Consider the following 23,674-nt stretch of genomic DNA (forward strand, 5'->3'; position numbering starts at 1 on the left):
TGTGTGTGTGTGTGTGTGTGTGTGTGTGTGTGTGTGTGTTTTAAGAAACATTGCTAGTTAATTAGAATACTGAACCTGGCATTATTAGCACATTTCAGAATGGTGTTCTCGTATCACTCCTGCCACGTAGATCATAAGCACATGTAGTCAAGGTTCAGGATGCTAGGGGCTAGGTAAACAACATTATTTTGTGAGGAATGAGTGCTGCTGGAAGACGTTGACTTATAGGTGAATATAATTAATCAATGTATTAGCGTGTCATTGTGTAGTGATGCTTGATGTAACACTGAGAAATGTTATTTCTTTATAACATGCCGGTTGGAGTGACTGTACAGCACTGTATATGGCAGGCTGGCTGACAAATAATGCTCAAAACATTCACATGCACACATGCATGCACGCACGCACACAGGCAGGCAGGCACGCACGCACGCACGCAGCCACGCACGCATGCACGCGCGCGCGCACACACACACACACACACACACACACACACACACACACACACACACACACACACACACACACACACACACACACACACACACACACACACACACACACACACACACACACAGGCACACGCAAACACACAAGTCTACTGCATTGAAGCTTAAACCTTTCGGCATCGTGCATATATATTGCCTGTAAATAACCCCTTAAAAGGGAAATGCTTCTGGATTTCAGCTTTGAAATTATTATCCCTATACCCTATATGACAGTTCCGTCTGTATTAGTAAACATCCATTACTGTCTCTGAAACAGGAGGGAACGTGTTGGCGCCTACACATATTCTGTAATATTACAAAGTTAAGATAGAAAGTGTGCGTGTGGCGGGGGTGACTGCATTCATGTGTTTTTTGCGATATAATTATTATTTAAAGGTGATAACGTTACTGATACAAAGCTTGCTGAAATTATGATCATGGGAGTAACACATTGGTGAGAATAAAATCTCAAAGGATCTATAACATAAAATTCAACTTTTCAATTTAAAAGTTTAAATGTTTTCTATCCCCACAAATAACCACTTTTGAACAATCAGGCTTTCATATCATATAGGTGCTTTATGGAAATTGCTCTCAGGAACAGCTCAACTGATTTTGTCCTCATCGTGATGTCATCAATGTCACCCTACTTTGTATAATTCCTCCTCTTCTTCAGTCTTCAGTTCCAAATTTGCATTTCCACTTTGTTTACAATGTCTACCATTGTTGATTTTCCAAGCTGGCATGGAATGGAAACAAGCCTGGTTTTATCTAGCATCAGTATTATAATGACTCAAATATTAAATTATCTGCATATCAGCACCCCCACCACCTCAGGACATTGTGGTACTGCAGCTAAAATTGCTTTCAAAGTCCAGAAATAAATGACAAGGACTGGTTATATCAGAGTGGTGATTGAGGCTCAAACCATTAGGAATAACTTTGAGGGACAAAGACAATATGATATTAAATATTAAAAGCAGTTTTAAAATGCATGTGATTTTCGCTTTAAACTGAGTGAAGCTCCATCTAACGGGCTAGTTTAAGAGTAAGGGGAATTGTGTTATCTTGTTATGCACTGGCAGTGAAATCCACAAATATATAATTTGCCATTCCAAAGCAGATTCAATTTGTTCTGCGTGTTGCATTAAAGGGATCTGCTATTTGCACAAACAAAGCATGACATCACCAACAACATCCATCAAATGTGTGCCTCTGCTCTTGGAGATGTCCTTGACTTTGGACTTGAGCCATAAAACAACTGGTGGCTCATACAAGTTGGCTCCAACATGACAACTGAGGGGAGTGGTCAAATTGGTTGAGACATAGCTGGACAAAAGGTAACCACATTAACACAATGGTATCCCTATTTATAATATAAATATACATTTTCCCCAACCCCCCACCCCCCCCCCCCCCCCCCCCACCCACAGTCCCACACCCCCAACTACAATTTGCAAAAATAGAACTACAAGCTCACACATTACAGCTTGTAGAAATTGCTATTAGTTGTATAATGCAGACAGTATATATATATATATATATATATATAGCTTGTTGTCCAGGACAAGTAATACATCTTTACTGACAAGTAACTTAAAATTGTACTTGTCCGAGTCATTTTGGAGACTAGTTTCATATCCATTTGAAAGTTCTGGCAGAAAACGTGTATTTAGTACCAGTAAGACGCCTGAGGGCGAGAAGTGGCCTTGCCCTAAAGGGCGAGGTCGCTTGCACACATCTGGGCCTGGGTGACAGCAAACTTCTTGGCGGGCACTGGCGCTTTGGTATGAGGGGTCAGATCAACATATCAGCCTGGGTGACAGCAGACTGCTGGCCGAGCACTTGCGCTTTGGCACGAGGGGTAAAATCTTAATTTTCGGGCCTGTTAAGAACTACTGCTGTCGCCTCACAGCTAGAAGGTCCTGGGTTCGATTCTCGCTGGGGTTTGCATGTTCTCCCCGTGTCCCCTATAGGGTAGGTACCCACACATGCAGTAATCCTGGTCTCTAAACTACCTCCCCCTGGCCAGCCGGGGTGCCTGATGGAGGGGAAAGGAACTGGTTGGAATAACGTGTTCCTTCCACGTGCTACGTCCAGGCGGGGAAACTCTCCCCTGTCAGGTGAAAAGAAGCAGCTTGGACTCCTCATGCATAGAAGGAAGCATGAGGCCAGTCCACTGCCCCCCCCCCCCCCCCCCCCCCCATGGTGGCAGAGAAAGTGTAGCACCCAGGATTACATTAGATAATTGACACTGGGTGAAAATATGGGTTGCAAAATCATGGGATAAAGAAATAAAAAATAACTCTAGTTTTCGCTGGCTGGGGCTGCACTAATAACTTTGGGGCAGGCCCGTCTAGAGTTTAAATGGACAGGTAGCAGTCAAAAGGGAGACATCAAAGAGGAAGGACGGATGGGGAAGGATCAACATATGGAATGTCAGAACAGGTCAGCCCTCCAGATCTAAGGATTTGAGGTCAGATATTGATGACATCAATGATGTCACGTGATGCCACGTGCTCCATCCCTGATGATGTCACGTGATGTCACGTGCTCTCACCCCGACCAACCAACCAACCAACCAACCAACCAACACCAACCACGAGCTGCACACGGACGTCATTCTCTCCAGTGAGGAGCCCGGTATGAGTGCAGGACTGAACATATCAAAACGTCCTTTGGGAGGCGTGATCAATTACCCCACACCAATCACAATACACCTGTCAATTGTGTGCCCCATGCTTTTGTGCTTCCAAAACATTGACTGTTGCAAAGGAAGTTTTCATATTTTAAGTCCAGCAGTCATTTCAGGTCCGGCCTTTCAAATGGATATAAAACTAAAGGACAATACCTCACTTAAGTCTTAGGAATGAATTGGGTGAGTACACATGCAGTGCTACAAGTTTAAATGCCGACGAGGTCAGTCTGCTAACCATACGTGGATAGGACCGATCTATGGCTATGAATTTGGAACACATGAAATGTAAGATCACAGACATTCTAGGGTGATTAACTTGTAAAACAAGACTATTCATCTAAAATTCATCGAAAGCAAGAAACAAGTGAATGGGAAATGTACTGCCTCAAAAAGTGAATATCAAACCCTGATATATATATTCAAAGGGCCACTCAAAGGGACATACGCACACATGATACACACATACTGTACATACATATATTGCAGTTGAAAGCATGCTCTTTTACAGCTGCTGGAGTGCCAGAGTGTTTGCCTTTGCAAACTGACAAGTACAGCTTTTGTGAGACAATGGTATTTGTCGAAGGCTGTGTCTGACATCACTCATCAATATATATATATATACTCTGTCTCTGTATATATGTTACGTACAAGTGAAAAACCAATGCAAGTGAGAAACTTAGAACAGGGGGGACCTTCCGGCGCAGGATGCCGGGGTCAGGCTCCCCCAAGGGAGACGAAATCAACGCCCCCCTCCCATCCCCCCGCCCCCCTAATCAAAGTACAGTATACAGTAGGCCTACACTAAGTACCTATAAATAAATGTATAGTTGCACCGCTCAGTTCACACAGGTGTGATTTTCTCACTTGTACCGGTTTCTCACTTATACTGTAACATACAGTTCTCTACATATAAACCACTAAGCACTATATAGTACTCTATATATAGAACACTCTACTCAAGGGAGTAGTGAATAGATTTCAGGCACAGCCAAAGTCTCAAGTCATCTTTATGAGTGGAATGTTTCAAGGTCTAATAAACAACAGCAGCCTGAGAGTGCTGATTTCGATTAATTAATTAATAATAAAACTTATTTTTTACTATCAAACCAAATATTAGTTTGTTTCGCAAATTTAACCACTTATGCCCTAGATCTGAAATGCATCACATGGCAAAGCACTATGAGCAAAATATGCTGCTCAAAATATGGTTGTGTGAAAATGGTTAAACGTTTAGGTGTGTGAAGAAGATGCAGCCAGCATCAAGAGTGGCCCAGTAGTGCTCACTGCACTGCTCACCAATAAATAGAATTGTTTGTAATGTTTATTCTATTCCCCTTGTTCACCGTCCTACCACACCTCTACAGGGACAGGATGCTATAGTATGATGAGCTTCAATATGTGATGAGCTTTAAAATATCCAGTATGTATGTCCCTTAATTAATACTGGAGAGCATAGTAGGCTATTAGAAAGGGAGAAAATATTATGCACACAGAACAATAATCTGCACAGTTTGTTACCCACTCTCACAGTCACTGCTCTCACATCTTTTCAATCAGAAAGGCGTTTTAGTGAAATTGAAGCAAGTGCACCGTGCACGTGTGTGTGTGTGTGAGAGAGAGAGACAGGGAGAGAGAGAGAGACAGAGAGAGAGGGGGGGGGCACTTCTTTCTGCCTGTGATCGTAGTGATAGCTGCAGCCCGAGCTCTCTCTCTCTCTCAGTCTCTGAACCGTACCAAGAGAAGATTGATTTGGTTGTCAAGGCGACTACTTAATGTGTAGCCGCGGCGGGTGCCTTTGAAGTGCAGCTAATATGCCTTATATGCCCGCGCGGCGCGCGCTCCGCACTGCAACACACACACACACACACACACACACACACACACACACACAAGTGGCTAGCAGGACTCGAGTCGTGTTATAGCTGTATGCTAAGTTGCACGTTTAGCATTTACGCTAAGGCTAAGGTCCTCCCCTCTAGCTAATTAGCCTGTTTGATGTCATGTTTAGCACTACTAACACTACACTATAATACACATTTTAAATAAGTCAGTTCGCGGTGACCATAACTGAAGTAGTGAAGTCTACTGCAAGTCAATGTGCTGCTGCTGAATCACATGAGGTTTAAAATAAATAATACAAAAACACTGCCAGCCGTTGGCTAGGGTTAGGCTAGCTAATGCTAACAGTGAATGAAACGGGGGGCAGCCTATCATCAACTATGTCAATATCACAGAGCTGTCAGGCGATAAGGTCGGCGGTACGACAGTGTCGCCTGTCGACAAGAACAGATCTGCAAGCTATATCAACGCGTCGCTTGTAAATCTGGTATTTGTCGACAAGCGACAGCTTGTGCTTCGTGTAGTGTAATAGTGTTGTACACTACAGCTGTGTGTCTGTGTGTGCGCGCGCGTGCGTGTTCGTGTTGTTGTTCGTGGTGACACCGAGGTGTTCCTCGGTCACACTCACACGTGTCACTAAGTGCCATCGTCATGTTAACTGAGGTAACGGAGGGCTGATCACATCCATTGATCCACACACAGCAGCAACAACCCGTTCATCATTCAAGTCGTGCAAACTGCTGCTTTTCTGTCTGCATTATGTTGTGTTGTGTGTGTGATTTATCTAAATGTAGTCTGTGGACAATGTCCACTATTGTTTGTATTTGATTTTATGAATTGACTAAATTATTCGTAGAAATAATACATATAACAAACATTTCGAAAACTACGTCATGTTAACACGCGTCTTGTTAAATTGCCATTTGTTTTCCTTTATGTTGACAAAGAAATCGAATGCACCAAAACATAATTCAAGGGAAAAAACGCAATACATGGTCAGTATGTTTCCCTCATAATAAAGCCAGGCTGCTGCTGATCTATACAATATAGTGCAGTAGGTCCTCTGTGCATCGCATCGCCAAAAATGTATTTGATTTGTGGAGGTAATTAGGAAGCAGCTCTACCAACAGCACAACCTTCTGCTCTGCTGCAAGCAACGATCACACAGCACAGACTGAGGCAGACAAAAGGTGGAGAGAGAGAGGGAGAGAGAGCGACCATAGAGGAATTTCTCCCAGTGTGCAATATTTTTTTCTTGATCATATATATACAGCTCAATAGGGGCACCCACTAAAACCCATCCCCCCTCTTCTTATTTTCGCCCCTCTAGTCTCTCCTTCTTGTGTCTCGGTCTATCTCTTCTCTTCAGTAGCCTATCCATGCGATCGCATTCCTCCTCGCATGTTCCAGAGAGAGAGAGACACCCCCTTCCCTCTTCCCTGCTAATGACAATATGGATGGCTTATAGGCTACACCTGGCTGAGCTTGCAAACAATGTTAACCCTAGCCCTAGCTCTGATTCATAACCTTCTACTGCGCGAATGCAGAGAGAGATAGACGGGGAGCGTGGATTGCATTGCCTTATTATCGGCATGGGCATTGTTAGAGCAAAGCATATTGTATACAGTAGCGAGTCTATGCATCCAGTTATGCAGACCACAGCTGCACATGCATGGCTACCAGAGCTCACTGTGTCGCTAGCCGAAAAGAACAGATCTACAAGACAACGAGAGCTTGTAGATCTGTTGCGTTTTGGCACGCGACACCTCCGTACGACTGGGTATAAATAGGGACTGCCTTAATTGCTTACCTTGCTTTCGCCGATCTCTCGTAACTCCATCCCGTTCCAGCGCCCAAATCACCGAATCCTGTACCGGGATAATTTCTATCCATTAAAAAAGAAACAGACTATAAGAGAGAGGGGGATGAAGATGGAGAGATAGTGAGAGGGGGAGGGGAGGGAGGAGGATACGTCTTGGGTTCTCTCCGCACGCTATCACTCCCTCTCTGTCTCTCTCTTTTTTCCTTCTCCCTCTCTCCTCTCCTCTATCTGGGTTCTGTTTATTTCTCCCGTTTCACGAGCATGAAGTCCTCAAGACTGGGACCAGCGCGGAGGAGGGGGAGAGGAATGGAGGGGAGGGCGGGAGGAGGAGGGGGAGATGGAGGATACAGAGAGAGGAGGGGTGGATAGGGAGGGGGTCACACCAACCACCACCACCACAAAAATCCGGTTTCTTCCTCTCCACCCCTCTCCCCTCCCTCTCCACCTCCCACCTCCCTCAGCCCCCTATATATTTCAATGTCTATTGTCTTCCTAGGCAGAGGCTCTGGTTCAGCTGATGGTGGAGAAGTAAAGCAGTCTGCGGGATCAAATATATTAGATGCTAACACACATTCCAGCGAGCATTCAACGCCATAGCACAGCCCCTGCATTTGACACAATTTAACGGAGAATGTACAAAATGTAACCAAATAGACCAATTTGATTACATTTGATACATGCTTGCAGTTATTGACAGAAGAAAGGCTAAAATCTAAAAAGCTGGGTTAATATATGTATCCATATTCTATTTACTGACAACTATTTTAATTTTAATTAAAAAATATATAGTACTATAATATATTAATATAATGACTAATAGTGTAATTGGCAGTGTATTTATTGCTATATATCCTGTTGTGGGGCATAATGAGCGGATCAGAGACAAGGGAATGCGGTCAGCGGTCGATGTGCAGCAGCAGTCCTGATGTGAGCCTCTCACCGCGGAGGCCCTACTAGAGCTATTTTCGGTCATTTTGTTCACAAGACGCCATTTTTAAGAGCGAATGACTAGGCTGGCTGGCTCGCGCGTTCGTTCGTTCGCACTCCCTCTCCCTCGCCCTCCCCTCGGACACACGCACGCGCACACACACACACACACACACACACACACAGTCTGTCTGCTACTCCCACTCTTCATGTCAAACACACGCACACACAATTTGTCATGGCAATGCATAGTGCGGATCAGTCTTCTAGTCTGGCGTAGCCTACAGGAGGCATTATATACATACAAATACAGTGGAAATGTAACCATCGACCAATTCAAAAGAGAAACAAACATGCTTATGACTTATGTTAGTAGCCCTTGTCATGAGTAATAGCTCACTTATGAAAAACATCTGTATGCATGCATTAAATATTACCCTCCCCTGCGCGCGCGCGCGCGCGCACACACACACACACACACACACACACACACACACACACACACACTTTTTATTTAAGTTTATGAGTTTTGGACTATGAAAGAATCATTTGTTAATTCAGTGAACCAAGTCTTTAATTTGAGAATTCAACATGAAATGTTAACATAAACATGAATCCCATTGAAAGGAAGCATACATTACATACATGTGTATGTTTATATTGTTATCAGTTGATGGTTACATATGAATTTCCAAAGTGTCAAAGAATTTCTTCCATACAGCTCCACAGTTGGGCTATATCATCCCTGAATAAAAATATCACATCAGAAGTCTCCGGTCGAGGATGGTACCACTGTACCAGATAAAATCATCTAATTAGGATTTTGTCACAAAATCTTACTTATAAATATTCTAAAATCACTTCATATTCTAAAAACAAAACTTCAGTAAAATTGTCAATACCAATGCAACATTAAAAAAAAAACACTCCAGCACTTATCATTCCTCTTCAGCAGGATCAGCAGGATCAGGAGGCTCCGATGGTGCCCCCCTGTGGCAGAAGAAAGAGAAAGTTTAGTGAGCTTTGAGCCTCAAGAGTGTTAGGATATTCCCACAGGAATTGTAATCAGTCTCTCCAGTACACCATGTATGCACATACATGACACACAGTACGTACCCAGAGTAAGGGGGTGGAGGTGCGTCATGCACTCCACTGCGGTTCACAGCCTCATTGTATGAGGGTAAACCTGGGGCTGCGATCTGATGGAGGGGTATGGATTCTGGGGCTGGACGCCCGTCCATAGCCAGTCTCACTGGAGCACTGCACCATGACACACCACGACAGGATAATAATAATCAGTAGAAGAAAATAATAATAGTGCAAATACACTCAATCAAATAAATGTATGAAATACAGTGCAAATTCTGAACACTGCATAAAATGTAAGGAATGTTGATCTGGTCAGCTGAGCAGAGTAAGCAGACTAAATCATATTTGACAGGCTCAGGTACAGAAGTGCTGAGCATCATTACAAAACATTCACTACCAGTACTCCTAATTAATGTACGCTCACCTAGCTGATCTTCCTCCCTCACTTTTCTTGGCTTTGTAGCAGTATAATCCAAGAACCGCAGCAATGACAGCGGACACCAGAATAGCTATGATTCCTGCCACCAGGCCCGACACATCCACTCTTGGCGTCGACTCTACGGAAGAAGCAGCATTCGCTTGTATTCATTCAGCCATGCACTGTTCAGTAATTCCATCCAGAAAAAGTTTGGGAGCCCCTGATCTAGTCATTCAATATATATTCAGTTCCCTCAAGAATCGACTAGCCTCCCTAATATGCTAACTGCTAACACCTGTCAGTCAGCTAAACAGTTTCAAATTGTTTAATTAGTGCCAACATATGTGGTGTGGCTGTACTCAAATCTTCATTACCAAAATTAGATGGAGCCCCCAACATCATTTCACTATATGTATCTCCAGTTGATATCCCATTTTTCTGACATGCTGCAATATGAAAATACCTCCCCTTAATGGTGAATGATGTTGGAATGTATTTGCATGTAAATGTTTAATTTTTAATCCAGACACATTCCAGCTGTAGATCTCAGTCAATAGTGTATGCCTGAATTTCATATTTTAACTGCTTTAACTAAAGAGATGTTATCATATTACAGCATAATTTGGGTCATACATTTTTGTACAGCAAGCAATATTCAATTGTTATAAATGTACAATTGTTTTTGTGACTATGACATTCCCCAAAAATGTATACAAAGTGGTTAACGACGACTGTGATATGTTTCCATGTTTGTAGGATGTTTATTGTAGCCATGATTGATAAGTCTCTTACCATGACTGTTTACATATGCCTTCCACCATATATCCTGGAAAATGGAAGCAAGAGAGGAGTTAATGGCCTATCTCTGTTTCAAATTGGAACCTTATAAGAATCACTTCTGCATGAACTTCATACAACCTCTCCAACACACACCTACTCTAAAAATGGGCCTATTTCCTCAGTGAAAAATGTGCTACTGGCATCTGGCTTCAATTGAGCCTTCTAGCCCAAGAGTCACTTTTTATGTAGGCCTACACTGTCAAACCCTGAGCCTTGATTTAACTCAAAAAGTGTACTGGGTCCATTTGTACAAAATTAACACTGAGGATTTTACTGTGTAGTGTAAGAAAATAATTTGACTTTGAAACCAGTTTTGGCTAGGTACCACCATCAGAGATGGCTGACCAGTCAGATTTAGAAATCCGATTGCTCAATTGAAACAAGATCAAGTGAAGCCTAAATCACTGAAAGTGAACCCTAAATCAAACGTCAGAACGTCTTACCCCTGAAAATACAGAGCTGAAATTGTTATCTCTCTCTCTCTCTCTACAACATGAATGGATTTTACACTAATATCGGGCCCATGGGTCACTCACCGGGCAAGCTACGGCCGAAAAACAGAGGTGTCAGAGCGAAAAAGTGAACGGTTCTGTGTCAAGAGGGACTTCAAGGGGGGAGGAGCTGCACCCCCCTGGCCGTCAGGTGGCATTCTTTACCGGGCAGGGGACTCGGGGGTAGGCCCCTGCCCTGGCCCTTGCCTGGTCGGTGATTCCAGCTTGAAAACTGGCAAAAGAGATTTTCCCTCCATGTGCAAAGGCCTACTGGTGCCAGAATGTATGTATGGAGCACTCCCCTGGCTACCCTGTTACCCCGCTACCCTGGGAGTACGGACACCCCAGGCACCTAAAGGCCTTCATATTCCAGTTTTAGGTGATAAGTTCAATACCAAAACGGTGGTTAGTAAAAACAGAGGTGTTTGTTCAGTAACAGGCTTCTCCCCATTGCTCCAGCTCTTTAGTAAAAACCACACTGAAAATTGTACTTGTGTATCCTGTATGCTGTACGAGGTCTCTAACCTGAGTGGATTAAATTGGCATCCCAACCGGTTTCTGTTTATTAAAGAGCTGGAGAGACAGGGAGACTCCCGTTACAGAACAAACACTCAATGACTGCTCAGAATATAGAGCTATTAACATGTATTTTAACAAAGAAATATACAAATGAATAGCAGCTTTAAGCCCAATTACATTTCCAAAATAACAATTCTACAAGCTCAAAGCACATCACAATGTGACACGCATTGCTAGGGTTAAAACCATTTTTTACTGTATACTGTCTCTTTTACCAGTGACTGTGTCTCGTCCTCAAACACCTCCCTGGCCTCTTCATAGCTGCATATCTCTTCTATACACTCCCTCTCCAGGTTGCCGGCTCTGACCAGCTCAAAGTCCCAGCTATTGTAGAGCAGCGAGCGCGACAGGAAGGATGCAGCTGGCCTATCCCCAAGGAACACTGGAACCACCACAAGCACAGAGAAGAGAAAGTGAGACACACACAGAAATAGACTCAGGTAGAGCTGGACGCCGTGACGGTTAACTGAAAACATAGCAAAACCAATAACTGACTTTATCTTGTTCATGTACTGTAGCCGGTTAATCTGATAATTTAATAATATCATAACTTTTCGAACCACTCGTCCTTAATGGTGTTAATTCTCCTTAATGGTGGTGTGTGAAAATAGGCAATAATCTCACCGCGCGCGCGCACACACACACACACACACACACACACACACACACACACACACACACACACACACACACACACACACACACACACACACACACACACATCAATATAAAAAAAAAAATAGTCATGTTTACCTTCATTGTGGTTGTAGACAACTCTTGCCCAAGCCAGGTGGAGACAGGATAGCATGGCTAAACATATCTCTGCTGAACCTGGCATTACTATAAGCAAAAACTGCAAAAGAAAGGGGGTATGGGGGGGTATAGTTTAATTAAACAAAAAAATCCCATTTTCACTACCTTTATAATTATATGTTGCACAACACACGATCAAGCCTTTCTGTGCTGTGACACACACAGATCACGGGGTTTAGTCACCACCTGGTGGTGAATAGTTATAACAACTTTCTATCCAATCTATTTTATTTTAAAAAGTAGGCTACATGTAATTAATAAACCCTCCCTCTGAAGAACACATTATGTGAGATCAGCTCTGCCTGTTCAGGCACATTAGTATACATTTAATTTAAAACGATTACATTTAAGCATAGGCCTAGGTTAGTGAACCCGGGCGTTTTCCAACGTTTCTTCCCACTTACCTGATTGGAGTTTGCTTAGCGCTAACAAACTTGAGAGTAAATAGGCTACCAAGTTATTCCTTTATTCCTTTCCTGATGTCTTCAGACTGTGTTCCAAGTAGATGTAGATCTTTGTAGATTATAATTTAATTTAGCACAAATTCTAACCTTTTCTCACAGGGTCCAAGCAGCTAGAATTTGCGTTCGCGTCCATATGCTAACCTGTTTGTTTGCCATAAATACGCCGTCCGAGTCTTCGTCACATCACATACCTGTTTGACAACATACCTGACTGCCGGAGGCATAATCGACATGAGGGAGTTTCCGTGTGAGTGTGTGTGTGTGTGTGTGTGTGTGTGTGTGTGTGTGTGTCATGTGTGTGTGTGTGTGTGTGTGTGTGTGTGTGTGTGTGTGTGTGTGTGTGCGCCACTGCCGTAGGCACTTTGCATGGTGTGCGTGTTCTTTTTTTGGCTGTCGTTTTCAGCCTCCTTTACCACTGTGCACTGTGTGCAGCTAGTAAGACCAAGAATAACACATTAACACTAATTAAGAATCGTGTGTGTGTGTGTGTGTGTGTGTGTGTGTGTGTGTGTGTGGGGGGGGGGGGGGGTCTGAAAATAACTAGTATGCCTATTATTTGCACATTACAAAAAAATCACACCAGTGTGAATTGAGTGGTGCAGTGGACCCCGAAACTTCCAGACCCACAGGAACACGCCCAGCCCAGGGTGCCGGCCCGGTTCCGATGAGCCGCCCCCGTCCGAAACGGTCAAGAAATGACAGAGTTGCTGTGTGGGGGTGGGGGAATTGGCAGACAACACTCTTTTCTGCTGTTCCTGTGGTTGCACCACTCAAAAAAGTACAGCAATATAAAAAACCACAAAAATAATACTGGAATGATGATACAATCTATGAATCTACACACTAGGCTACAACGACATACATCGGAAACAATTAAGCCCCTATGCCTATGGCTTTTTATGTTATCCTTTTAACAATCATTGTAAACCTCTGTACAATTTGCAAACTATTAAAGTATTCAATTAATCAATCAATCAATCAATCAATCAATCACACAGTAACCTATCCGGTAGGCCAGAAAACATCAAATCCAGAAACCATGACATGATGTGGTCCATATTGGAACTTATTCTCACCTCTATTCAATGCCAGAAGCTTGACAGACAATGACAAAAATGCTGAAACTCTCACAAAGCCAGAAAGATGGAAGATGTCTGGGATGGTCCTGGCTCCCAAGCTGTGGAATTAGTAATTACCCTTTAACCCCCTGCCCTAAACACACACACACACACACACACACACACACACACACACACACACACAGTCACACACTCCGTCTGAAAACTCACAACCATCACTTGCTCAACCCCTAGCATTCCTTGTATCAATCAATCACTTAATGTTTCCCGTTTGATAGATGCCCTATCATTCCTTGTATCACCTCTTGTTTCGTCTTTGTTTGATAGATGCTACCATGCAGAATTTGCATGTCGGAACTGATTAGTCTAGGCATACAAAGTGTTTGCTTGACCAAAAATGCTAAGAATGTTATTAGACATAGCATGTTATTTAGACAGATGCTAGGTTATTCTTGTTTCTTTGTAGCACTCAATTGTTTTTTTGCTCTATTTACTTAAACATGTAGCCACTTGTTGACTAGGTTTCATGTGTATTCTGATTGTGTACTTTGTAAGTCAGTCTCAATAATAGTCTGCTAAAATTAAATGTACAGTTTTAGCTCCATGTGAGAAAGGAAGCCAACATCACAAGTCACAATTCTTAAAGTAAATAATATTTTATCACATACAAAAGTTCTTTGGTTTTATTTCAATACAAAACAATGTTCTTGTAGGTTAAAACAGAGTAATCTCAACACTAATGGAAATGTCATGAAAATAATCGCTATAAACAGTCCAAAGCGCTGAAAAAGGCAGATATGGAATTCATTTCATTCTACTTTGGATGTAAAAATATAGTTTCTCCTTTTGTAGTAACCACATTGGGAACAAGGGAGATATAGGCCTTCAAATGTTTTTCATCATAAGCAGGATAAATCAATAAATCCAATAACTACTCACTTAAATACACAAATAGTGATACTGAAAATTCTAAATGAAATATGGCGGTCAACAAGATGCAAAATGTGTGACATGAGGCAAGGAGATGCATAAAGATGTCAGTCCAGTGCTTGGATGTTATTAAACACTTAAACCCTGTATACACTTTGACTGGACTCCAGAGTCTATCCTGGGCCCCCTAATGAATTACCACTACATCAAATCTCGTTACGTAATATAGACAATCTACAAGGTTGTAGATGGCCATTTTCACCGACAGGCCTCCCCAGAATAGCGACGTTACAGTTCATCTGGTTAAGCAGTGTCCACTAATCAATCCTACAGTGCAATGCACATCAATTTAGTCCCCCTCTGTCCCCAAAAGGCAATTGACTGTTTGTTCATCTTGCACTGTGAACAAAAACGAAATAAAGAAAAAATGCCATCTTTATGGTATGTACCTGCCACATTTCATTTAATGGAAATGAACATGGAATAGAACCTTTGATTATGTTATACTGTATGGTCAGATCCCTGATAAGTCCACAGGAGCAAGAATGTAATTGTCCTTGATCAAGAGAACACAGTGCTACATATTCACTTTAAAAACACAATAGATGTCAGTTAACAGTGAGCAAGTGATCCATTACTCATTGAATATACAGGCTAGGAAATGCTTTGCATAAAATGTAAATTTTGTAATGTTCTTGCCTATGATTTCCTCTCAACGTCGATCTTGTTTTTGCACATTCCTTAAAGACAAAAAAGTGAATACTAACAATCGGTGCACGATTGGTGGCAGTGTGTGCCTGAAATGATGTGCACAGCATTGAAAAGCAATAACTTGAAAAGCAGGCCAATACCTGAAAGGGATAAAAGTACCAGAGCACAACTTCAAGTGTACTCACACTCGTCAAAACCACTTGAACCACAAACTAACAACAAAACGTAATTTTAGTGTCAAACTACTGTTGCCTACCAGTCCATAGCTGAAAGTGTGCAAACGTAATAGAACTTTTGTGGTCACGAATACTGCACTGCTTAATAAAAGTACCAGTGTTTGGAACACTCATCTCCAAGTCTCTCGTGCAGCCCCTTCTCTCACTAGTATGCATTCAATCCATACAGAAACACAATTCAGAGTTTGACTCATTGCCAAACAATTTGCAATGTTTTAAAACTACTTAAGCCCTATTAAAAATGGTCAGAAATACCGGTAGTCATCTACTAGCTCACAAGGTGTCACATTACAACACACTTTGAGCTTTAAGATATGCATCGTTTTTGATAATTTTTCATTTAAAATAGATTTTTCACCTACGAAATGCCCAATATAGGGACACCAGGGTTAATGTGGTCAAACGAGCCTTGCCCAGCACTTTGCACAATCACACGCCATGACTTCCCTTGGAGGGACTATAGGATTTTTAGGTCATGATGTCTACCTCACAGCTCAAAGAAGGTATGCGAGATGATGCAATAGTCTCACACACCTCTATTAGAGGATACAATACATTATTTCATACAGTATCCTCCTGATTACATGGTGGTGTGAATTCAAGACAGAATTCGAGTCCACTTGAGAACCGCTGCAATGGCAAACATGTTGTGAAAGGCCAGAACAAGGCAGCTGGCTGACAGCTGTCGGAAGATGAAAGCCACTATACTCAGAACAAACAAGTGTTTGGGTGACGTTGGCCTTTGATTCAGCATGCTGTTGCCTTCTGCCACTCTCTTTCTCTGCGTCTAGTTTGATCGGGAGCTCTCCCTTTTACATCCTTTTTTTTCTTTTTCTCTTTACAGAAATGACAGGACCGCAAATATAAAAAAAAGGTTACAATGATTTAAAAACGCTTTGAGCAAAAAAAGTGCGAATGAAACCATTTGAATTAAAAAGAATAAAATGTTACACTCCATCTTTTTGCTCAGCTCTCTTGGACCCCCTTCTCTAAGCAGTGCCAGCGTGCACACACACAATACTCCCTCCTATCCATGCACCCCATTCCTCTCTTCTCTCCCCACTCTGGTGGACAAGCGGGCCCAGTGAGCAGGGGGGGGGGGGGGTTTGGTCTCCATGGTAACAGCAGAGGAGATGGCGGAGTAGGGTTGGTTAGAGGACAGTGCAGGGACACCCACTGCTCTTCTGCTTCCTTGTCTGGTTGGCAGGGATCGGGGGGCTCTCCGTCTCCTGAAATTTTCTGTTCCCGATACAGTGATATAACGAGGGATGAAGAGAAAGTACCAGAAGGTAGGGGGTGGGAGGTAGAGTAAGAGAGAAGAGAATTGAGGGAATTAGTTTTGTGTGTGTCACAACTTGTAATTGGAGCTGGGACAATTACTGTAGCTATTTAGAAGAATCGATAAAACTATAAATGAATGTATTATTTAAATTCAGTTTGAATTAAAATATAACCTGCACCAAAATGTATTTTTCAAACAGAGCAATGGCGCTGGACAGTGGACAAAATAAGGCAGTGAAAATGTACCATTGCATTGACAAAGCTTCGTCAAAACATAAGTAAGTAAACCAGTAAGACGCCCGGAGGGCGAGAAGCACCCTCGCCCTAAAGGGCTGAAACAGAGTTTCTTAGTAGGCCATAAGTTGAGAAGCTATTAATATTAACTATTAATCTGGTGTCAGTGAGGTCAGATAGATGTATTGCTGGCCGGCTCCATATATGCTGATCTAGTATGTCAAACCATGAGTTTGATGAGGTCAGTGTCGTGATCTTCATATATGGAGATCCAGGTGATGAATGATAGTCAGCTCTAGAGCCATAGAGTTATACAGAGTTATGCCATTGAGGGGGTAGAAAACAGCGCTCGAGCGCTGTTCATGCATCCCTGGAGTGCGACAAGCTGGAGTTTGAAATACATTGTTTTCAATGAAGGCGGTGCAAATATAAGCAATTTTAGGCATGTGTGCATGACATGTTTTAAAGTATTGTACATTGACAAGTTGACAACTAAAGTCTCTGCAATGTTTACGTTGTAATATTACTAAAAAACAATCTAAAATAAAGGGATTTAAGGTCATTAAAGCTGGGCTGTTGCCTGAGTTTAGTGCATTCTGCCAACTTCCAGTCCAGGACTTTGTGACTCTTCGCAATGCTCTTCGCCAATAGAAGTCCATGTAGAAGGTCCAGTGGCGCCATTGGACTGGCCCAATTAAGTGAACAGAGTTGTCGTAACTGTCTTACTCTATGGCTCTGAGTTATTTTTCCATTTCATCGACAAAATTGATCGAGTACTATTGAGACTATGGTGTATACTAGTATAGAGTATATAGTACACTCCAGAACATTGCCACTACTAGACATAGTTAGCCTTTGAGGGTTAATTCCTTTTGGAATTAAGACCTTGGAATTCATGGGGCCTGTGGTGCAACTCTGTGTGGGGATCCCTGGAACTTCCAGACCCGCAGGAACGCGCCCAGGATGCCGGCCCGGTTCTGGCGAGCCGCCCCGCGTCCGAAACTGTCGAGATTACTGTGTTACCGTGAGGGGGTCCCCGGAACATCCAGACCCCCAGGAACGCACCCAGGGGACACTTAATTTTGAAAACCATGCTATTTTCTTGCTCGGACACAGCCAGCCAGCCAGGGACAGACCCAGCCAGGCAGCCAGAGACACACAAAGCTCCTAAATGAAGTGGTTGCACCATTTTAAAAGTATTTCTTTTTTTAAGCGTATGTACTTCTGAGGCCCACAGCCACTTGCAGTTTGCACATGAAATTTGGCGCTGAACGGCCCAGCAGTTGGCGAGATTAGATCCGGACACACACGCACACTCTTTTATATGGCAAGACGCCTGCAGAGCCAAGCGGCGCCGTAAAAGAACAATGATATATTCAACTGGGTCATAACTGACAGAATGATTTCTCGGCAGTACCTTATAGCGCGAACCACCTCCAGGAAGGCTTCGTCCACATTGTAGCGGTTCTTAGCAGAGGCTTCCATGTAGTGGATTCTATTCTCTCTAGCAAATCCCTGGGCCTCCTCTCTAGAGATCTGGAACAGCAGAGGGAATACACATATTACAGGTCTTGCATCCATTATTTATTACCCTGTGCGTCTTTGCTAGTGAACACGCACTTTTGGTTTATTCTCCAACTCATCATGATTTCTATAGTTTCCTTGAGGTGGCCACGAAGTGAACAGTGGCGTAAGGCACAAGACCCAGAGATGACAGTTCCTATTTACATTGTCTAAATTTTTAATTTGTTAATAATGCAAGAGACAGTGTTATGGATGCACTCGGAAGTGTTAATTTACCAATTTGTAACCGAGTGGATACAAATGGAACCAAATGGACCTGTTCCACTTGTACACACTCAGAGTGAACACAGTGAACACAGTGAACACACACAGAGGATTGTACAGTGTACCATTTTCTCTTTATGGAAATAATGTCCAGAAATTGGTTTAATGTCTCCGGTGTAGCCCTGGGGCTACATGCGTCATGCTCACTTTATCCTCTAACTGCTACATCAATTTCACATATCAATACATTTAATCTGGAGAAAGAAAGGTTAGTGTAAATATATGCAAGTGCTATAAGTAGATAGCATAGCCTAAGGTTGTTGATAATCATGACTCACAGATATTACCCCTGCCAGCTGGTAAAGGCAACTGACTTAATTACCCATTTTCTTTTTTGCTTTGTCAGACATCTTTTCATGTGCTTGAGCATGAATACAATCTGCAAATATGACATGAATGGTGACAGCACTATTACAAATAGTCTTTCAACATTCCAGATGATCTGCAACCAAGTCATTTTATTTAACTTTATTTTATGCCAAATACAGATACGTATGGGTGTGTGGAGCAGTTTTACGTAGTCACAGGTTTTAGACATGCCCAAAATGCAAAAGTGATATGTTCATGTGAGTCTGTTACCAGCTAAATATGCCAAATTTGAGTACAGCAAGGAAAACAGTATGAAGCTGCCAGAAGAAAAAGAAAAAAAAGTGAAAAATAAATGTATTTTCCGAATTAAATTGAAATGATGAACCAGACCAAGTGGTTCATCCACATAATCCACATATGGTCTTGCGTTTGGATCTGGCTGTGAGACCTGTCCTCTCATTCCTAAAACCTGATTTATACATGGTTGCACGCCAGTGTCACACACCAGAAGTAGCCAATCTACAAGCTCACGATGCATTGCGCTGTGATCTTGTAGATCTGCCATTTTCTAATGTGTAAATCAAGACTAAGCCGCCCTATTTTTGTGTAAAAATAAAATGCCTTCAGAATTATTCTTTAAAAAAAATCAGGGCAACATTACCACTCGCTGTTGCTCCAAGTCTGCTTTGTTTCCAACCAGTACCATGGGGAAATCATCTCGATCCTTCACCCTCAGAATCTGCGTGTGGAACTTGTGGATCTCATTGTAACTGTTGAGAGGAAAGAGGTAGATACATATATATTGTATCCATTACTGAATACAGCGGTTCTACACCGAGTTATGATGATTCCTATTGTGTGATCAAGTCCAAATCAAGTGATGTCTTTACATTGGCAGGTCATGAGTGGTTCTATCTCTACTGATTTGCATTGTATCCCCAAAATAATTTGCAGTGCACTACATGGTTCTCAATGTAGGGGGTCTGGGGACTAAGCTACATGATAAATACCGGTAGTTAAACTTCACCATTATTCCATTTACAAGAAAGTATCATTTCAGAACATGCATGAAATACATGAATTACAGAACATTTTGACCAGAGTTCCACTGTTCCACATAACAGTACAGTATAGACTGTTAGGGAATTCTGGACCATCTAAGAATTTAATTAAAAAATCTTCTAACCGGAATCTAACAGGGGTCTGTGGCTTAATTATATACATATCAGGGACCTTGAAATTAAAAAGGAGTTAATTTACTGTAACTCTCTCAGAGTTAAAATAACGTTCACAATTCTAGTGTGGTGTTAAAGGAAAGACTTAACACCTAAAAAGTACCATTTTGAAAATAGCAATGAGAGGCCAGCTCATCGCAGCTTCACCACATCATACACCATCACTTCACTTCCTCCTTCTACAGTAACCCAGCCCAACACTGCTATCACTCAACCTCAAGCCCATTAACATGCAATGTCAAATTCGGAAGTAAGATTGCTTTTTAGATAAATGTAAACGTCATTAACAAAAAAGAAACCGAAGACATTGGGAACATTCATTCATGCAGAAACTATAGAAAAATACACACATCACTTCGTGGAGGTGCTGGGTTCAAAAAGTAACATTATGAAAAGAGAAGGGAACCCGCACACTCGTATATGCTCCAAAAGATAACTTTTATTGACAACGTTTCGAGCCAAGGCTCTTCATCTGGTCAAACTCAAACTCTTTTCAACATTCATTCATGCACACATTTTCCATTACCTTCCACTGTCGTTTAGGGCAAACACTAGTAAGAAGCCTTCTCCAGATCGCATGTACTGCTCCCTCATAGCCCCAAACTCCTCCTGACCTGCTGTATCCAAAACTAACACACACACACACACACACACACACACACACACACACAAACACACACACACACACACACACACAGTTAAGTAAACATCCTCTGCTGCCCTCATCTTCCTCTCTACCAATAAGCAGCCAGATGATGGTAGAAAATGTAAATGAAAAATACATCTAATGGCTCAAATGGAAAATAATTCAGTTCTGAGTTCATTAGTCTGAGCTGAGCTGTTGAAAAAAAGAATTGATCATTACAACAAGCCATAGGAGAATTGCACACCTAGTACACAAACTAAATTAAATGGTGGCACACAATTAAAACAGTAAAGGCTTAAAACATGATTAAAAGGGGAAATAAAATGGGAATTAAATAGGCATTAGGGAATACAAATGTTTTAAGTTGTTGACCAAAAGAAGTCATCAAAAGGGAGTAAAAACTTGTGAGGTTTTTGGGATGTCAGATCAGGCCATACTCATCTCATTAATAGCTGTGCTAATTAAGATGGTTCTGCACACAGAACCAAAGTGCAAAAACTAAAAACCAAAACTCTGACATGACCTGCTAATGAGTTTGTATTGATTTTGATTTAGCTTTAAAGCATTTCGGTCTTCAGATTTAAATCTGGTTGTTTCTACATTTAGTTGACATGTTCGGCTAAGCTTGAGACCTCACCTCAAGCAGAGAATCAAGCTTTGAGCATTTGGGTCCACACATTAGGGCATTATTCATGCACACTGACATGGCATGAGAAATGATACAAGATAATAGCAACTAACTTGGTGACCCAGACCAGGCGCTTGTCAGGTTAAGGCCCCCTCAAACGACTACACCTTAGCCTTAGAGCATCAATATTGGCCAAGTGCAAGTCATAACATGGGTATGAATCACACACACACACACACACTCACACTCTCTCTACCGGTACTTTGGGCTGGCAAACTGGCATGCTTCTTCTCTTACCTCACATACAGGGAGCGGCCACATGGTGCAACAACGTTATGTACTAGCCTACTCAATAACATCTGGTCAAATAAATAATAGCCAGAAACACTTTTGATTGATTGATTTTGAAAGCCAGTGCTACCGCCTATATTGTCACACATCATGTGTATGCATTTGGGAGGGATGGGATCACTGGGATGGGACAATGCGATCAGGCCAAACCAATGACTCAGTACAGTAGGCTACACTCTGAGTAATGCATGTTGTAATGGTCCCACTCCTTATGATACTTACTGTCTAACCGGGTCTCCTTCCCGTCCACCGTACAGGTTTTGGTGTAGGAGTCCTCGATGGTCGGGTCATAGTCGGAGACAAAGTAGGACTGAAGGTTGAGAGATTAGAGGTTTAGGAGAGAAACATTCCGTTGTGCGCCCTTATTTACATGCAAATGTCTTGGTTTGTAAATTGCAGGCCAAGTTACTTTCAGAGAACATTTTGAGGCAGGCAGAGGCACACACTGGAGCTAAACCTAATAATTATACACAAGTAGGCTCACGTTAATATGTTAATTCCCTCACACACACTCCAAAGAGTGCACAAAATGGTTCCATTTGTAGTAAATTCTTTGGATTTAAATTAACTAAATCTGCTTCATTCACAAAGACTAGATTATTTATTTTTTTCATGAGCAGTGAACCATGCCCTAGTTGTCACACTCACCTGAATAAACTGGATGGTCAGAGCACTTTTTCCCACTCCACCTCCACCAACGACGACCAGTTTGAATCTCTCTTCGTCTCCAGACATAACGGCTTTAGTACTAGTATTACTATAGGTTAAAAAACGAAATCTAAATGTGGCCTTTACTGAAGACGCCGAAAAGACTGAAAAAAACCCACTTGAAATCGTCGAGATGCTGAATTAAATGAGACCAGAAAGTTATAGGGCCCAAAAAGAGAAGTATGTAGAAACCTAAAGCATGTTACTCATTTGTTTTGTTCTAAGCGTGTACTGTTGTCTAAACAGTCTGCGACGGTCAGTCCAAACATTTTCCCCGATGGCAACAATGTATGCAACAATGTAGGTTTCTTTGTAAATTGTTATACTTCCTCGTCGTTAGTTTGTATCACTTCCATTCACATCTGGATCGCGTCCCGCTGGTACCGTGGTGGCAGTCTTTTCTTTTCGCGGAGGATTAATAATAATAACAATCTTTGTTTAACAATCAAGTTTCTTGCGCCGGAGAAAAACGCCTTCCGCACCCGCCTTAAGTAAATTCGTCCCTGGTGGTGCCAACTTTATGACTCTGGATACAAACTCCCTTCGATCGACCCCCAACCCCCCGGCAGCTCCAAATCTTTCCTTTTCTTTTGGACAGATCGCCGTATCACTGTGCACGGAAAACAAATTATCTTCGGTTTTACTCGCTTTTTCGGAACGATCGCCTCATATTCTTTTTCGTCGTCTACTTCTTCGTATGGGTGGCTTTTCTTTTTTTGTTCGCCTCAGGCAAACTTTTTTTCTTCTCCTCAGTCAAAGGTTTCTCCTCTCGACATCTCATGCGTATGTTGGAGAGAAGAGGCGTGTCGGCCTCTACCGTTTCCTCTAATAAATTCTCACGCATCCCCCTCCATGCTTCTCTAGGGCGTCACTGGCCAAAAAAAGAATAGATCTACAAGCTAACAATGCGTCGCATGGCGACGCGTTTTTAGCGTATAGATCTGTTTTCTTGGCGAGCTACACCATCGTACTACAAATTATATAGGCTTTAGCTCCTCCTCCACCTCCTT

At 42.3% G+C, this 23,674-nt stretch overlaps 3 protein-coding genes across 3 annotated transcripts in view; all 3 read right to left on the minus strand.

Annotated features, from left to right (window-relative positions):
* Positions 1-7,145, minus strand: part of prr12b (proline rich 12b) — a 32,711-nt gene extending 25,566 nt beyond the window's left edge. The window contains exon 1 of the mRNA XM_080777093.1: positions 6,836-7,145. Within this exon, the coding sequence (XP_080633219.1) occupies positions 6,836-6,918 (83 nt within the window). The 5' untranslated portion in view covers positions 6,919-7,145. The remainder of the gene's footprint in view (positions 1-6,835) is intronic.
* Positions 7,146-8,336: 1,191 nt separating this feature from the next.
* On the minus strand, positions 8,337-12,630 carry prrg2 (proline rich Gla (G-carboxyglutamic acid) 2). Its single transcript, XM_080775872.1, has 7 exons — positions 12,409-12,630; positions 11,945-12,044; positions 11,407-11,573; positions 10,074-10,107; positions 9,288-9,420; positions 8,891-9,034; positions 8,337-8,764 (listed from the first exon to the last, which is right to left on the minus strand). The coding sequence occupies exons 2-7, from the start codon at positions 12,027-12,029 to the stop codon at positions 8,713-8,715; spliced, it is 615 nt and encodes a 204-aa protein (XP_080631998.1). The 5' UTR covers positions 12,030-12,044; positions 12,409-12,630; the 3' UTR covers positions 8,337-8,712.
* Positions 12,631-14,214: 1,584 nt separating this feature from the next.
* Positions 14,215-23,461, minus strand: rras (RAS related). The gene is made up of 6 exons (XM_080776837.1): positions 22,605-23,461; positions 22,179-22,266; positions 20,858-20,960; positions 19,758-19,866; positions 18,357-18,475; positions 14,215-16,663 (listed from the first exon to the last, which is right to left on the minus strand). The coding sequence occupies exons 1-6, from the start codon at positions 22,689-22,691 to the stop codon at positions 16,576-16,578; spliced, it is 594 nt and encodes a 197-aa protein (XP_080632963.1). The 5' UTR covers positions 22,692-23,461; the 3' UTR covers positions 14,215-16,575.
* Between the last annotated feature and the right edge of the window lie 213 nt (positions 23,462-23,674).

Source organism: Protomyctophum bolini (genome assembly GCF_963924005.1).
Source record: "Protomyctophum bolini genome assembly, chromosome: 11".
Lineage (NCBI taxonomy): Eukaryota > Metazoa > Chordata > Actinopteri > Myctophiformes > Myctophidae > Protomyctophum > Protomyctophum bolini.